Below are 11,433 nucleotides of genomic sequence, written 5' to 3'. Positions count from 1 at the left end.
ATGATCATTATATCATACTCCCATCATATTCAATCTCCCAGCATGCACAAGCGCACAATTAAATGTCCATGTTATTCCACTACTACAATGGAATTCAAGCGAGGAACAAAGCGTCTAAAGTGTGCGTTTATTTTTGAACCAAGCTCATCTGTTTCCAATGAGGACCCACCCAAGCCGCCTCCCATCTCCTGCTCTTCTTTCTTTCGGTTACGACCGTTTCCCTGCCTTCAGGCCAGATGTGAGCCAGCTACCCTTGGACATTCCAACAACTACTATTACTACTCATCTATCATAACATATCCTGCAAACACACATATCCAAAACAGTGCCAGAGGGGTGCAGGTGGCAAAAAAGGAGCTGAAGCAACCATATTTAAAGAGCACAATGTTCAGAGTATGACCCACACTGCAAGGTGGGGTTTTTATTACAAAGACTCGTTTTGAGAGTTGTCCTCCTGTGTTGTTTCTGGGTTTATGAGCAAGTTGTGGGAGAAAGAGAGGCCGTCTTATACTTAGGACAATATGGTAATATTACATCGCCAAATTAAGGATAAAGATTTTTTACAAAAACGTAATGTTTGTCAACAACTGAGGATAATCCACATATCCTCCCTTGGTGGAGTTAATGGAATACTGTACATCTCAGGCTTTTATCAGCAGCAGACTAGTAAATACAGTAGCCTTATCATAAGCAAGAGGCCAGCTTCCCGTCTTGCAGTTACACAATAGCCCTCCCTCATAGTTGATGTATAGAATCTTCATGTGGGAGTCCCTCCTGTTGTCAAGAAACCACTTCTTCCCGCTCTTAAGTCTGAATAAACAGGTTGTGTAAAACCTCCACTAAACCATACCCACATTCCCCTGCAGACAGCCAAGAAAGAGCTCACACAATCCTAACAATGGACATGAAGAGGTTTTTAAATGGGTTTTACAGCCTGCTGAAAATCAATACGGTTATTTTTTTTCCTCCTACATTATTTAAAGCTTAGTTGTTGAAATACCTTTATCATTTCCACTTGAGTTTAAAAAAAAAAAAGTGGTTTTGCTGCCATCTAGTGTGCAGTTGCAGGCAAGGTTGGTTTGACAAGTTTTTTTTTTTTTAAAGCAAGGCTGAAGATTTATTTTAACAGAAGCTTCTAGGGGGGGAAAAAAACATTTTAAAAGTCAAAACTTTATTTGTCCAAATAAGGTTTTTTTCCCCAGTTTTTTGTACACTCAAATCACATATCTGGTATAATGCAGAGCCATGCACCCTCCAGTTTCCAAGTTTAGCAAGGAAACCTGTTTTAAATGTTCTACGTGTACCATTTCTGTGATTCAATCTTTTGTGTATTTTGTCATTACATTAAAGTTTTACAGTACATGTACTGTAAATACAGTAATCCCTCATTTATCACTTCACTGTTAATTGGTTCCAGTCCAAACATTACTGGCACCTACTGACCCGTATAAAATAATCCATCACAGCATCTTGAATGAGTAAGCTGAATGTCTCCTTTGTATTTTAGTTCATTTAGACTATTTTATGCTTATAAATGCTTAATTTAGGCAAAAGGGATAACATTTGCTTAAATATGCGCATCTTCAGAATGGCCTTTGTCACTTATACAGAGGTACAAGCAAAATTGTGCAATCACCCGTCTGTACATAAACATACCATACAATATGACGGGGGGTAGACAGGAGAGGTTGACTGGGAGGGGGGAGAAGAAAGGGAAGAACAAGGAGCGGGGAGGAGAAAACAATTTCAAACTATGCTCCTATGGGGGAGTACAGTGTGGGCCTGGCAAAAAACCTCAGCCACATACTGTAGGCACAAATAAGCACACTTTACAACATACGAACTTGAAGACTTGCACCAGGGAGAGGGGTAAGGGGGGCTATTTTTTTCACTAATAGGTCACATTCAACCATGAAACATGATTTAATAGAGTGACGCTGCAAAATTGTAAGTGCAAAGTGGCGAGGGATTGCCTGTTTTACATTGCAACCTATTCAAGGATTAATAAATGATTAGATGATACTCCTGTACGTATACAACGTTATTTACTTACATATTATATCTGCATAGGTGAAATCCACACGATTGAGCTACGGCACGTACAACTCGACAGGGGTGCATGGCTCAACGTTACACCGGCATCACACACTTGGGAGAAAATTCATCAAAATATGGTCTCAACACCAAAAAAAAAATGCATGCATATACATTTAGACTTGAGTAGCTGGTTTGACATCCTATATATGTCGCACCACAAAAAACAAGCAGCAGCATTGAAGGAATTAATGCTATTTTACACACACACACACACACACACACACAAGTAGTAGTAACATCCTCCGATAAGACAGGCTTCTTTTGCAGCTAAAACGCTAATTCGCTTGCCTAACAAATGCGGCAACTTTAAAATGGCAAAGTTTCAAGCCCTGAGAGAAATGAATGCTATGCAGACGCATGTGAAGGACACCAACAGGGCCATTTACCCAGACTGATGTAAACTGCGTTTAGACAGATTCCCACCCGCCGCCCCCAAAAACAAGAATTTAAAAAGCATGGCCACATTAGGTTTTGACCCTTTTGTTCTAGACAATTTGCATTCTTCCAGTGGAATGCAAGATGGGGCGGCACTAAGCTCTGCAGGAGGAAAAAAGAAAAATGAAGCCGGAGACAAGATCTGGTTAGGATTCTGAAAGCAAAACCTACTCCAGCCTGTGAGGAATTAGCAGGCAAACCTATCCAGAGATTTGCATAAAACTGGTCCTTCTGGTCAGAGCCTCATTTGGGACAGTTGAAGTCTTTGAGAGCAGTGGTTATCGGGTTGCGGTGGAGTCGTAGTCAGACGCAACCACGCGTGAAGAGGAACGCCGTGGCTCAGTTTACCAACTTTGTGAACATGTTGGCGGTCACCCGGTATTTCCGGCTGCAGTCTCAAGGGAAATACTGTTAACGAAGTGTCATGCTTGCAAAAAGGTCCACGTTCATCAGTGAGCAATAAAAGGAAAACTGTAGAGTAGCATTGAGGTCCAGTGGATACGTTTAAGTTATCCGACCACTGATGTACATTGATTACGTAACAGTCCATGTCACAAAAAAAGCATTACACATAACGAAAGATGATGCAAAAGCGTGTTGCTTGTTTGCAGGTGGTGTCGGCACTGCATTGTGTCGAGTTAGTTTATTAATTCATTAGCAAATTACACGTCGTCTCGCCAGTATATTATGTCACAATTGAATTTCTGTCATCTACAGGCCTTGTGGTGGAAAGGTGAACTTGCGGAGAAAGTCTGGGCTTCAAGAATGAGCAACTTTGCCTTAAGGCAACAGTGAGCATTTGAACACATGTTCCCAGTAAGTTCTGGCGTGTCAATGTAAACGTTCAGCCAAATTTTCCCAATCACCTCCATGTGAGCCACACTAGAGACTGGTTTATGCGTCAGAAGCGTTTGCGGGCCTTCGGGCCCTCAACGACTCGTACACACAGGAAATGTAATAGTTGCTGACCAATCACATCCCTTACAGAGGGTTTGGAGGGGGAGAAGCAAGCCTTGAGTGAGTACAAACCAGACATAAGGTTTAACCCGCAAAAGTAAAAGGGGGGAAAAAAATTCAAAAGACAAAGCACCCACCCACAAAAATATTCTAATCTCCCTCCACCCACTACCTAAAAAAATAAAATACCTCAAACTGTAGGCCAACAATTTTACACATCATTGGCTGTCATCTATTTTCATAAGATTGAACTTTCCATCCATAAAAGAGTTACTGAAAGGCATACTTTTGCAATAAACTCATCGTGGAGTGTGTGTAAGAATAAAAAGCCATACTTAAAACAAAATGTTATGGCTGGTTGTTGGTAACTTCATTGAGCTCCTCAGTTCTGAGCACAAATTGAATGTCAAAAAAAAAGAAAAAAAAAAAGCACACAACCTGACCCAGTCCACAGTTTCAGATTTTAGGCGACTAACTCGTGGCAGAGATGCGTGGCAAAGACTGTGGCATCTTCAGCTTGCTCCTGGACTTAATTCATAGGCTTTATGCCGACGACTGCTTCTTCATCTATAGCCTTCATCACAGTGACCTGAGAAAAGGGAGGGAAAAAAACCCAAAAAAAAGGATTCAAAATCATGCAAAGCCACGACAGAGCTAGCAAAAGAATGACTGCCCTCAAAAAGACCACCATCTCACCACAGATGGCAGCATTAGACCAGGTGGTCTCCAGTGTTTACACTGTAACTTTCCTGGTTATAAAGTAACCAAAAAGCACAGCAGTAATGAGAGGAACCGTTTCAGTGAGAAGTCCTACCAGTCAAATAAATATTCAATACTTTTGTTGAATCATTTGTGTCAACAAGCTTTTTCACCCTAAAAAGGATAACTAATCAAAACAAACGTTTGGATCAGGGTTTGATCAGGGTTTTATGCTATTACATAGAGTGTGCCGTACAGTGTACCGTATTTTCACGACCATAAGGCGCACTTAAGTCTTAAATTTTGTCCAAAATGAGCGGGCCGCCTTATAATGTGGAGCGCCGTATGTGTGTACCGCGTTCCAAAATCTGCAAGTGTTGCTGTGTGACTTTTATGAGCGCTCCGCTCGACTGACTGGGAGTCTGCCTACACGCTGCTTGTATAGAGGAAAGGGACGTGGGCGTGACTGAGAACTCAGGAGTTATACAAGTATATTTAATGAAATGGCGCCATCTATCCATCCGGGCAAGGACTACCGTGGCGCAGCGACATCCAGAGGATTACAAGGAAAGCTGGCCATCTTCCGCTCCTACTGCAGTAAAAACATTGCAGACAACTACATCACCAACATGGACGACATGCCGTTCACTTTCGACATTCTGGTGAACCACACTGTAGAGAAGAAGGGGACCAGCACGGTGGATACACACAACGAGCCACGAGACAAAGATCGTAAACTCTGTTCATGCTGTTCTATGGCAAACACGCCAAGGTGCTGAAACCAATGCAGAGTGAACCCTCCTCCTGCCTGTTTGGAGGCGAGAGATGAGGAAAACAGACATGCACATGGCAATATATTGAGGCTGGCAAAATGTAGTTCATGAATTGTGTGATGCATTAATTACCATCCCAGGCTAATGCCCATAAGACTTTTCTGAACGAGAAAACTAGTCACATTTTAATCTCGCAAGATCTTGTGACACGAGATCCCCTATTGTCAACATTTTTTTTTTTTAAAACCAAAATGTGTATGCTCACGGCCCAGCCGACAAGAGGTCTCACTTTGTTTGTCATCTACTATGAAGTGTGTAGGAGCTGAAACAATGCAGAGAGTGAAGGAAAACCCATGCGTGCACATAGCAATATACGGAGGCCGGCTAAACAAGTTATTTTAATTTATTGTGTAACTAATTCATTATAACGAGACAGATTTTTTCTGTCAGGTTTTAATATGGCTACTATTTTCATTTACAATGCAGAAGTACTTCCCCCTCAGCTGGCATGGCTTTGTTTACTTTCCAGCCTGCTGCAAAAACAAAGCACTTTACGGCAGTTGCCATAAAGATGGGGTCGGCTCATCCTGATCTCCGATCAATAAAAAAGGCAAAAATCGTCCCGATCCTAACATTCATTGAGAGCAGGTCTACGTTTTGTAATGAATTTTATTATTGAGATGATTTGCATAAATAAAAAGGTGCTTCCAAGAAAACTTAAGATGAGTGATCCTTTATACTTAACATATTAAGTCAACTAAAAATGACAAAAAATATGGTGAAATTTAGTTGCCTAAAACTGTAAATGCCTATGACTTAAGTATGACTTAAAAAATAATTTTAAAAAACAATTATAAACTGCTGTCAAAATGAAGACTGTAAATATGAGATTGAAATGAATTTCTTACCATAAATGAATCCCCAGCTTCAAGCTTCTTCTCAATTTCTTTGCCGATGTCACTGTCTGGATTTCTAAGGTCCTCTCTGGTATCCCCGGAATCATCCAAGATGGACAAAAAGCCATCAACCACATCAAGGGCCTGAAATGTCATGGGGTAAAGTATGCACACGTGATTATTATACGCGTAATGCTGACTGACATGGCAAAAAGACTGCCCCAAAAGGAGCCCGTCAGTCAAGCTAGTCGGCCAAAAGGGAACCTGTTTAGCCAGTTTCTAACCTGTACATTATGTTCTTGCACAAGTGTCAGGTCGCACATGCAACACACCCTTTAGCAACAAAGTGATCATATCATTTTTTGGGCAACATCTCACCTGGTAGTCTTTCCTAACCACATTTGGGACATCCATGTTATGGGTGGAAGGGCATATGTCTTCATACTTCCTGCCAGTAAAAATGTCAATTCCAACAAGGTGTACCTGTAACATTTAATACATTTCAGTGACAATCAGGTTGATTCTCCAGTTTGAAAATTTGATCCTGTTTTACCTTGGCATGCCCGTGCTTGCCAGTCTTAGAGGTAGACATTTCGACAATCTTACACGGACGAGATTTTAGCATGACAAAGCCGTTCTTCCTCAAGGCAGAACACTGCATGGGGTACGTTGTTGAGGCCCCTGAATCTCCGCCTTCAAAAGAATCTGGCAAATCTGCCATGTTCAACCTGCTTTGTGTGGACACAAAAGCACAATAATGTTATGATCATATCGATTTGGGTTGCACGAATGAATGGAGCAATATTAGCTTCAAAAAAAGGTATTCACACAATGTTAAAGCAGTTTCCTCATAATATACATTTATAAAAAAAAAAGGTAAATACAATTTTTTTAATAAATAAAAAAAGGGGGGGATTTGCCCCATGGGGCCCAAAAGGTGATCAGCTTTTGTGATCGCCGTTGAAAGTGCATTTATGCCGATCACATGCTTTTTCACAGAAATCAACCAATACTGATCACTGGCCGATGGGTGTATCCCTACTTTTTAATCCAACCTAAATTTTCTAAAACTTACAGCTTTTGATTCGCATATTACAACTTTGGGGAAAAAATGCCCGTTCTTTAATACATCAACTTTATGCTACTAAAATTACATTTCTCATTATGTTATTCTCATACAATTATGATTTTTCCTCTGTTAATACACTGCTCACAAAAAATTCAAGGAACACTTCGAAAACACATCAGATCTAAACTGGGGGAAAAATGACCTTGAACATCTTTCCTGATAAGTGGGTGATGTATTAGTAACAAAATGATGCCACATCATTTGATAGAAATGAAAATGATCACCCTATAGAGGGGGGAAAATCAAAGACACCCCAAAAATGAAAGTGAAAAAATGATGCAGCACACTGGTCCATTTTGCTAAAATGTCATTGTAGCAACTCAAAATGATTCTCAGTAGTTTGTGTGGCCCCCACGTGCTTGTACGCATGCCTGACAACGTCGGGGCATGCTGCTAATGAGACTACGGATGATGTCCTGGGGGATCTCCTCCCAGATCTGGACCAGGGCATCACTGCGGTACCTGGACGCATGGAGGAGATTCCAGGAGACAGGTAGTTACTCCAGGAGAGCTGGACAGGGCCGTAGAAGGTCCTTCAACCCTCAGCAGGATTGGTATCTGCTCCTTTGTGCAAGAAGGAACAGGATGAACACTGCCAGAGCCCTACAAAATGACCTCCAGCAGGCCACTGGTGTGAATGTTTCTGACCAAACAATCAGAAACAGGCTCCATGAGGGTGGCCTGAGGGCCCGACGTCCTGTAGTGGGCCCTGTGCTCACTGCCCAGCACCGTAGAGCTCGATTGGCATTTGCCATAGACCACCAGAATTGGCACCTACACCACTGGTGCCCTGTGCTCTTCCCTGATGAGAGTAAGTTCAACCTGAGCACATGCGACAGACGTGAAAGGGTCTGGAGATGCCGTGGAGAACGTTATGCTGCCTGCAACATCATTCAGCATGACCGGTTTGGTGGTGGGTCAGTGATGGTCTGGAGAGGCATATCCCTGGAAGGACGCACAGACCTCTACAGTTAGATAACGGCACCCTGACTGCTATTAGGTATCGGGATGAAATCCTTGGACCCATTGTCAGAACCTACGATGGTGCAGTGGGACCTGGGTTCCTCCTGGTCCACGACAATGCCCGACCTCATGTGGCTAGTGTATGCAGGCAGTTCCTGGACGATGAAGGAATTGATACCATTGACAGACTGTCCATGAGCTCATGGATGCCCTGGTCCAGATCTGGGAGGAGATCCCCCAGGACACCATCCATAGTCTCATTAGGAGCATGCCCCGACGTTGTCAGGCATGCGTACAAGCACGTGGGGGCCACACAAACTACATTTTCATTTCTATCAAATTATGTGGCATCATTTTGTTACTAATACATCACCCACTTATTATCAGGAAAGATATTCAAGATCATTTTTCCCCCAGTTTAGATCTGATGTGTTTTTGAAGTGTTCCTCTAATTTTTTGAGCAGTATATTTTGATTTAATTCTTGTAAAATTGTTGAATTTTCCATTTTTGTTTTTGCTTTAAAAATTCTTAGTGAAATTGTATTTTTAGAATGTGCCACGAGCTGCATTTAGGACACTGTGATTATGTGATAGTTGGTGCAAAGTAGGCATGGGCCAGTTACCGGTTTAAAAAGGTATACCACGGTATGGAAGTCTGTTTCAAAGCCACAGAAAATATGAGAGAAAGTAGAGGTCCAGCGCAGCAGGTCATGTCCTGTGTTATTCCTCGCAGTTGCAACTGGGCTTTGGTGTGCCAAAAGTCGTCAACTTAACCACTGCGGCATAGCTGGCAGTGACGTTATCTGCCTCGTGAGCATCAAGCGCCGCCGGTGTGACAATACGTGTGCCCTCGTAGAGTTTTGCATCCCAGCGCATGTGGATTTAGTGTGTATTTCACATGGCTTTGCAGGTATCAAGCTAATGTGTAAGCACATTTGACATGTAAAAATGAATACCATAACCCAATGTCATCGTTTAACTGCTTGTAGTGTCAACTAAAAAATGTTTTACTGTGCATATGACAATAAAACTCTTGAATCTCCACACGTCGCAGCTTAAAATGTAAATGACAAAATACACAAATGAAAACATTGAACTCGCATGAAAGATTACTTCAAAGGGGTGCACATTTAGAAGATTTACACCATTTACACCATGTTCCCTTTTACATGCATGCAGTGGCGCTAGCTGACAGAACACGAAGGCACACGCGTCGTCATTGCACCAGTACTGTCACGCTGTTGCCATCGCTGTCGGTCAACATGTCACTGAAGTCGAGGGTCACCAAAAGTGAACATGTGATGCAGAACGACACAGGAGCCATGGATAAGTGGTGTAAATAGTTTACTTTCCACCAAACAACAACCACTTAGCAACAGTTGCTAACAATAACCCCATGACCCGGAAACAGAAGTGAAACTTTGTGAAGCAAGCAAATAAAAAAACAAATACACAATCCAACAATTGCAAAACACCTGTGGATAAGCTGTGACCTGCACATTCACCACACTATGAAATAACTGAGTTGTTTTGTTTGTTTTTTTTAATATGTCGAGCCACTGATTGTATTTTGCTTTGTTTTTTTGGTAAGAAAAATATTTATGGTTTTGTGACATGAGTCGAAGGATTAGCCATTGTAGATACCCTTTTATTTAGAAATAATTATTTTGGTAATTTAATTACATACGTTCCACTTTCATCATGTTCTGATTATATTGTTTAAAAATTAGCCAAAATGGCGGCGCTGTCCATTTTGTGACGTCAGCTGCTCCAACACGAATGACGCGACACTTTCGGCTTTAGGCCAGCGTTGTCGGCGCTCAACTTCTCACAACAACAACCACATCTTAAACTGTAATTTGGAAATAAAATAGATTATCGCTCATCTCTATCTAATTAAACAATTAAGAGCAGTTTGTTGAAACATTTCCGTAGCGCGCGTTCGCTTCGATCAGGCTAGTTACGGTTGCATCGCTAAAGCAAAATGCCTGCGACTACAGTACGTTAGAAACATTTTTTCATGAATACCAAACAGTATCAAGAGTATTAATTTCAAGTGTTTGCCACATAGTAATAGCAATAACATAAAAAGGCTGAGTATACGTGGCGGCTAGTAACACCAGGTAATAGCTAGTAGCTAACCCCACGTTCGCACCTGGATACCTTCGAGCCAGGCCCACACCCAAAGACGGCTACATTTGTTAGCTAGCTAGTCATTTTCCGACCAAGTTATTAATTCACGACTCGGCTGTAACTCTATTTATTTTTTATCTCTTACAGATAAGGCAGACATTGTTGACTTAAAAACACACACACACACAGTTCATTTGCTCCACACAACAAGGTGACCTTACCTTGTTCTCCACTGAAGCCCGCAGAAAAAAGAAGGTCAGTTCGCATGCGCAAAACGTTTTATCCGGCGACAGAAAGCCAGGCGGGCAGGTACGAGATCACGTGTCCGGCGGAATAGAAGGCGGGGCAAAAAATCTAGCTCACCTCTGGTGCGCTCGCTTACCATATATGGCGACGAGAGGCGGGGTCGAATGATAACGAACAGTTCTCACGCTAACGCAGTGTAAATACACAGCCAGCCAGAGATGGACTGGGACAAAAATTTTGCCCTGGACTTTTTGGTCCAGACCGGCCCACTACAATCCGCGCGCAAACACTGTGCCAATTCGCCCCATTGATGTGCATACAAACACACAAGTACTTAATAACGCCACGATACTAAACAATATCCCTCTATTGTATATTCTGGAGCCGTGAATATATAAATGAGAGTGAAATCATTTATCGGAGGGCTCACTGGGCTGCTGGGGTCTCTGGTGAGATCGTGTCCACAGGAGATCACAAATCTGGGCATGAAAAGCAGAGGTATAATGTGGAATAGTTCCAAACAAGATTACATGCAAAAAGTCTGAATGAAATCATAACTTGACTAGTTGACTAAAGTATGGAAACAATAATATAACTGATCAGATTTTTTATTATTGTAACAGTAGTGTTTTAGTCATTGTAACTATCAAGGACCATAAACACTGACTGAAAATGTAAAGCATATTGTTTAAATAGTTATGTCAATGTCTTTCATGATGCAAATTTGACTGTGGGCACTGAAATAGAAGCATGCCGACACTTTAAACACTTGAACTCTGCAGGTGACATGATGGGGGTGTCATTATAGGTAGAAACGATTACAAAGTGTAAAAATAGCAGACGTACATGCTCAAAACACATCATTATTGCAACACGTGACTTGTAAGCCGGGAGATGTGCAATGTTGCATCCTTTGATGAAAGCATCACTAATGTGCTTCATAAAAGCAACTCATCAATGAATCGGTATAGTGTGCTTATTGTTTTCCAATAGTTTAGAAAACTAGATTTAGCGATAACGCACCACACTATGTTTACTCTGTATTATGTCAGGTAAAGTTCATCGACAGTTATAGGCAAGCGTTCTGAACCATTTACAGCCGTAG

The 11,433-nt window shown here is 41.8% G+C and overlaps 1 protein-coding gene across 2 annotated transcripts; it reads right to left on the bottom strand.

Moving 5' to 3' along the window:
- Positions 1-1,150: 1,150 nt before the first annotated feature.
- eif5a2 (eukaryotic translation initiation factor 5A2) lies at positions 1,151-10,467 on the bottom strand. 2 transcript variants are annotated; one of them, XM_054795880.1, is made up of 5 exons: positions 10,304-10,467; positions 6,411-6,588; positions 6,236-6,340; positions 5,870-6,001; positions 1,151-4,078 (listed from the first exon to the last, which is right to left on the bottom strand). In XM_054795880.1, the coding sequence occupies exons 2-5, from the start codon at positions 6,576-6,578 to the stop codon at positions 4,019-4,021; spliced, it is 465 nt and encodes a 154-aa protein (XP_054651855.1). In that variant the 5' UTR covers positions 6,579-6,588; positions 10,304-10,467; the 3' UTR covers positions 1,151-4,018. The 2 variants fall into 2 exon arrangements, with proteins under 2 accessions (XP_054651855.1, XP_054651856.1); XM_054795881.1 differs by having other exon boundaries at positions 6,411-6,585; positions 10,304-10,411.
- Between the last annotated feature and the right edge of the window lie 966 nt (positions 10,468-11,433).

Source organism: Dunckerocampus dactyliophorus, chromosome 13, assembly GCF_027744805.1.
Source record: "Dunckerocampus dactyliophorus isolate RoL2022-P2 chromosome 13, RoL_Ddac_1.1, whole genome shotgun sequence".
NCBI classification, from domain to species: domain Eukaryota; kingdom Metazoa; phylum Chordata; class Actinopteri; order Syngnathiformes; family Syngnathidae; genus Dunckerocampus; species Dunckerocampus dactyliophorus.
Note: the sequence above shows the minus strand (reverse complement) of the source record. Positions and strands in the feature narration are given on the sequence as shown.

Excerpts from the sequence above, each read along its gene's own strand:
- eif5a2 (XM_054795880.1), bottom strand. The coding sequence starts at position 6,578 with ATGGCAGATTTGCCAGATTCTTTTGAAGGCGGAGATTCAGGGGCCTCA. Across the intron at positions 6,341-6,410 it reads GCAAGCACGGGCATGCCAAG|GTACACCTTGTTGGAATTGA; the intron begins GTAAAACAGGAT and ends TAAATGTTACAG. Across the intron at positions 6,002-6,235 it reads TGGTTAGGAAAGACTACCAG|GCCCTTGATGTGGTTGATGG; the intron begins GTGAGATGTTGC and ends ATGACATTTCAG.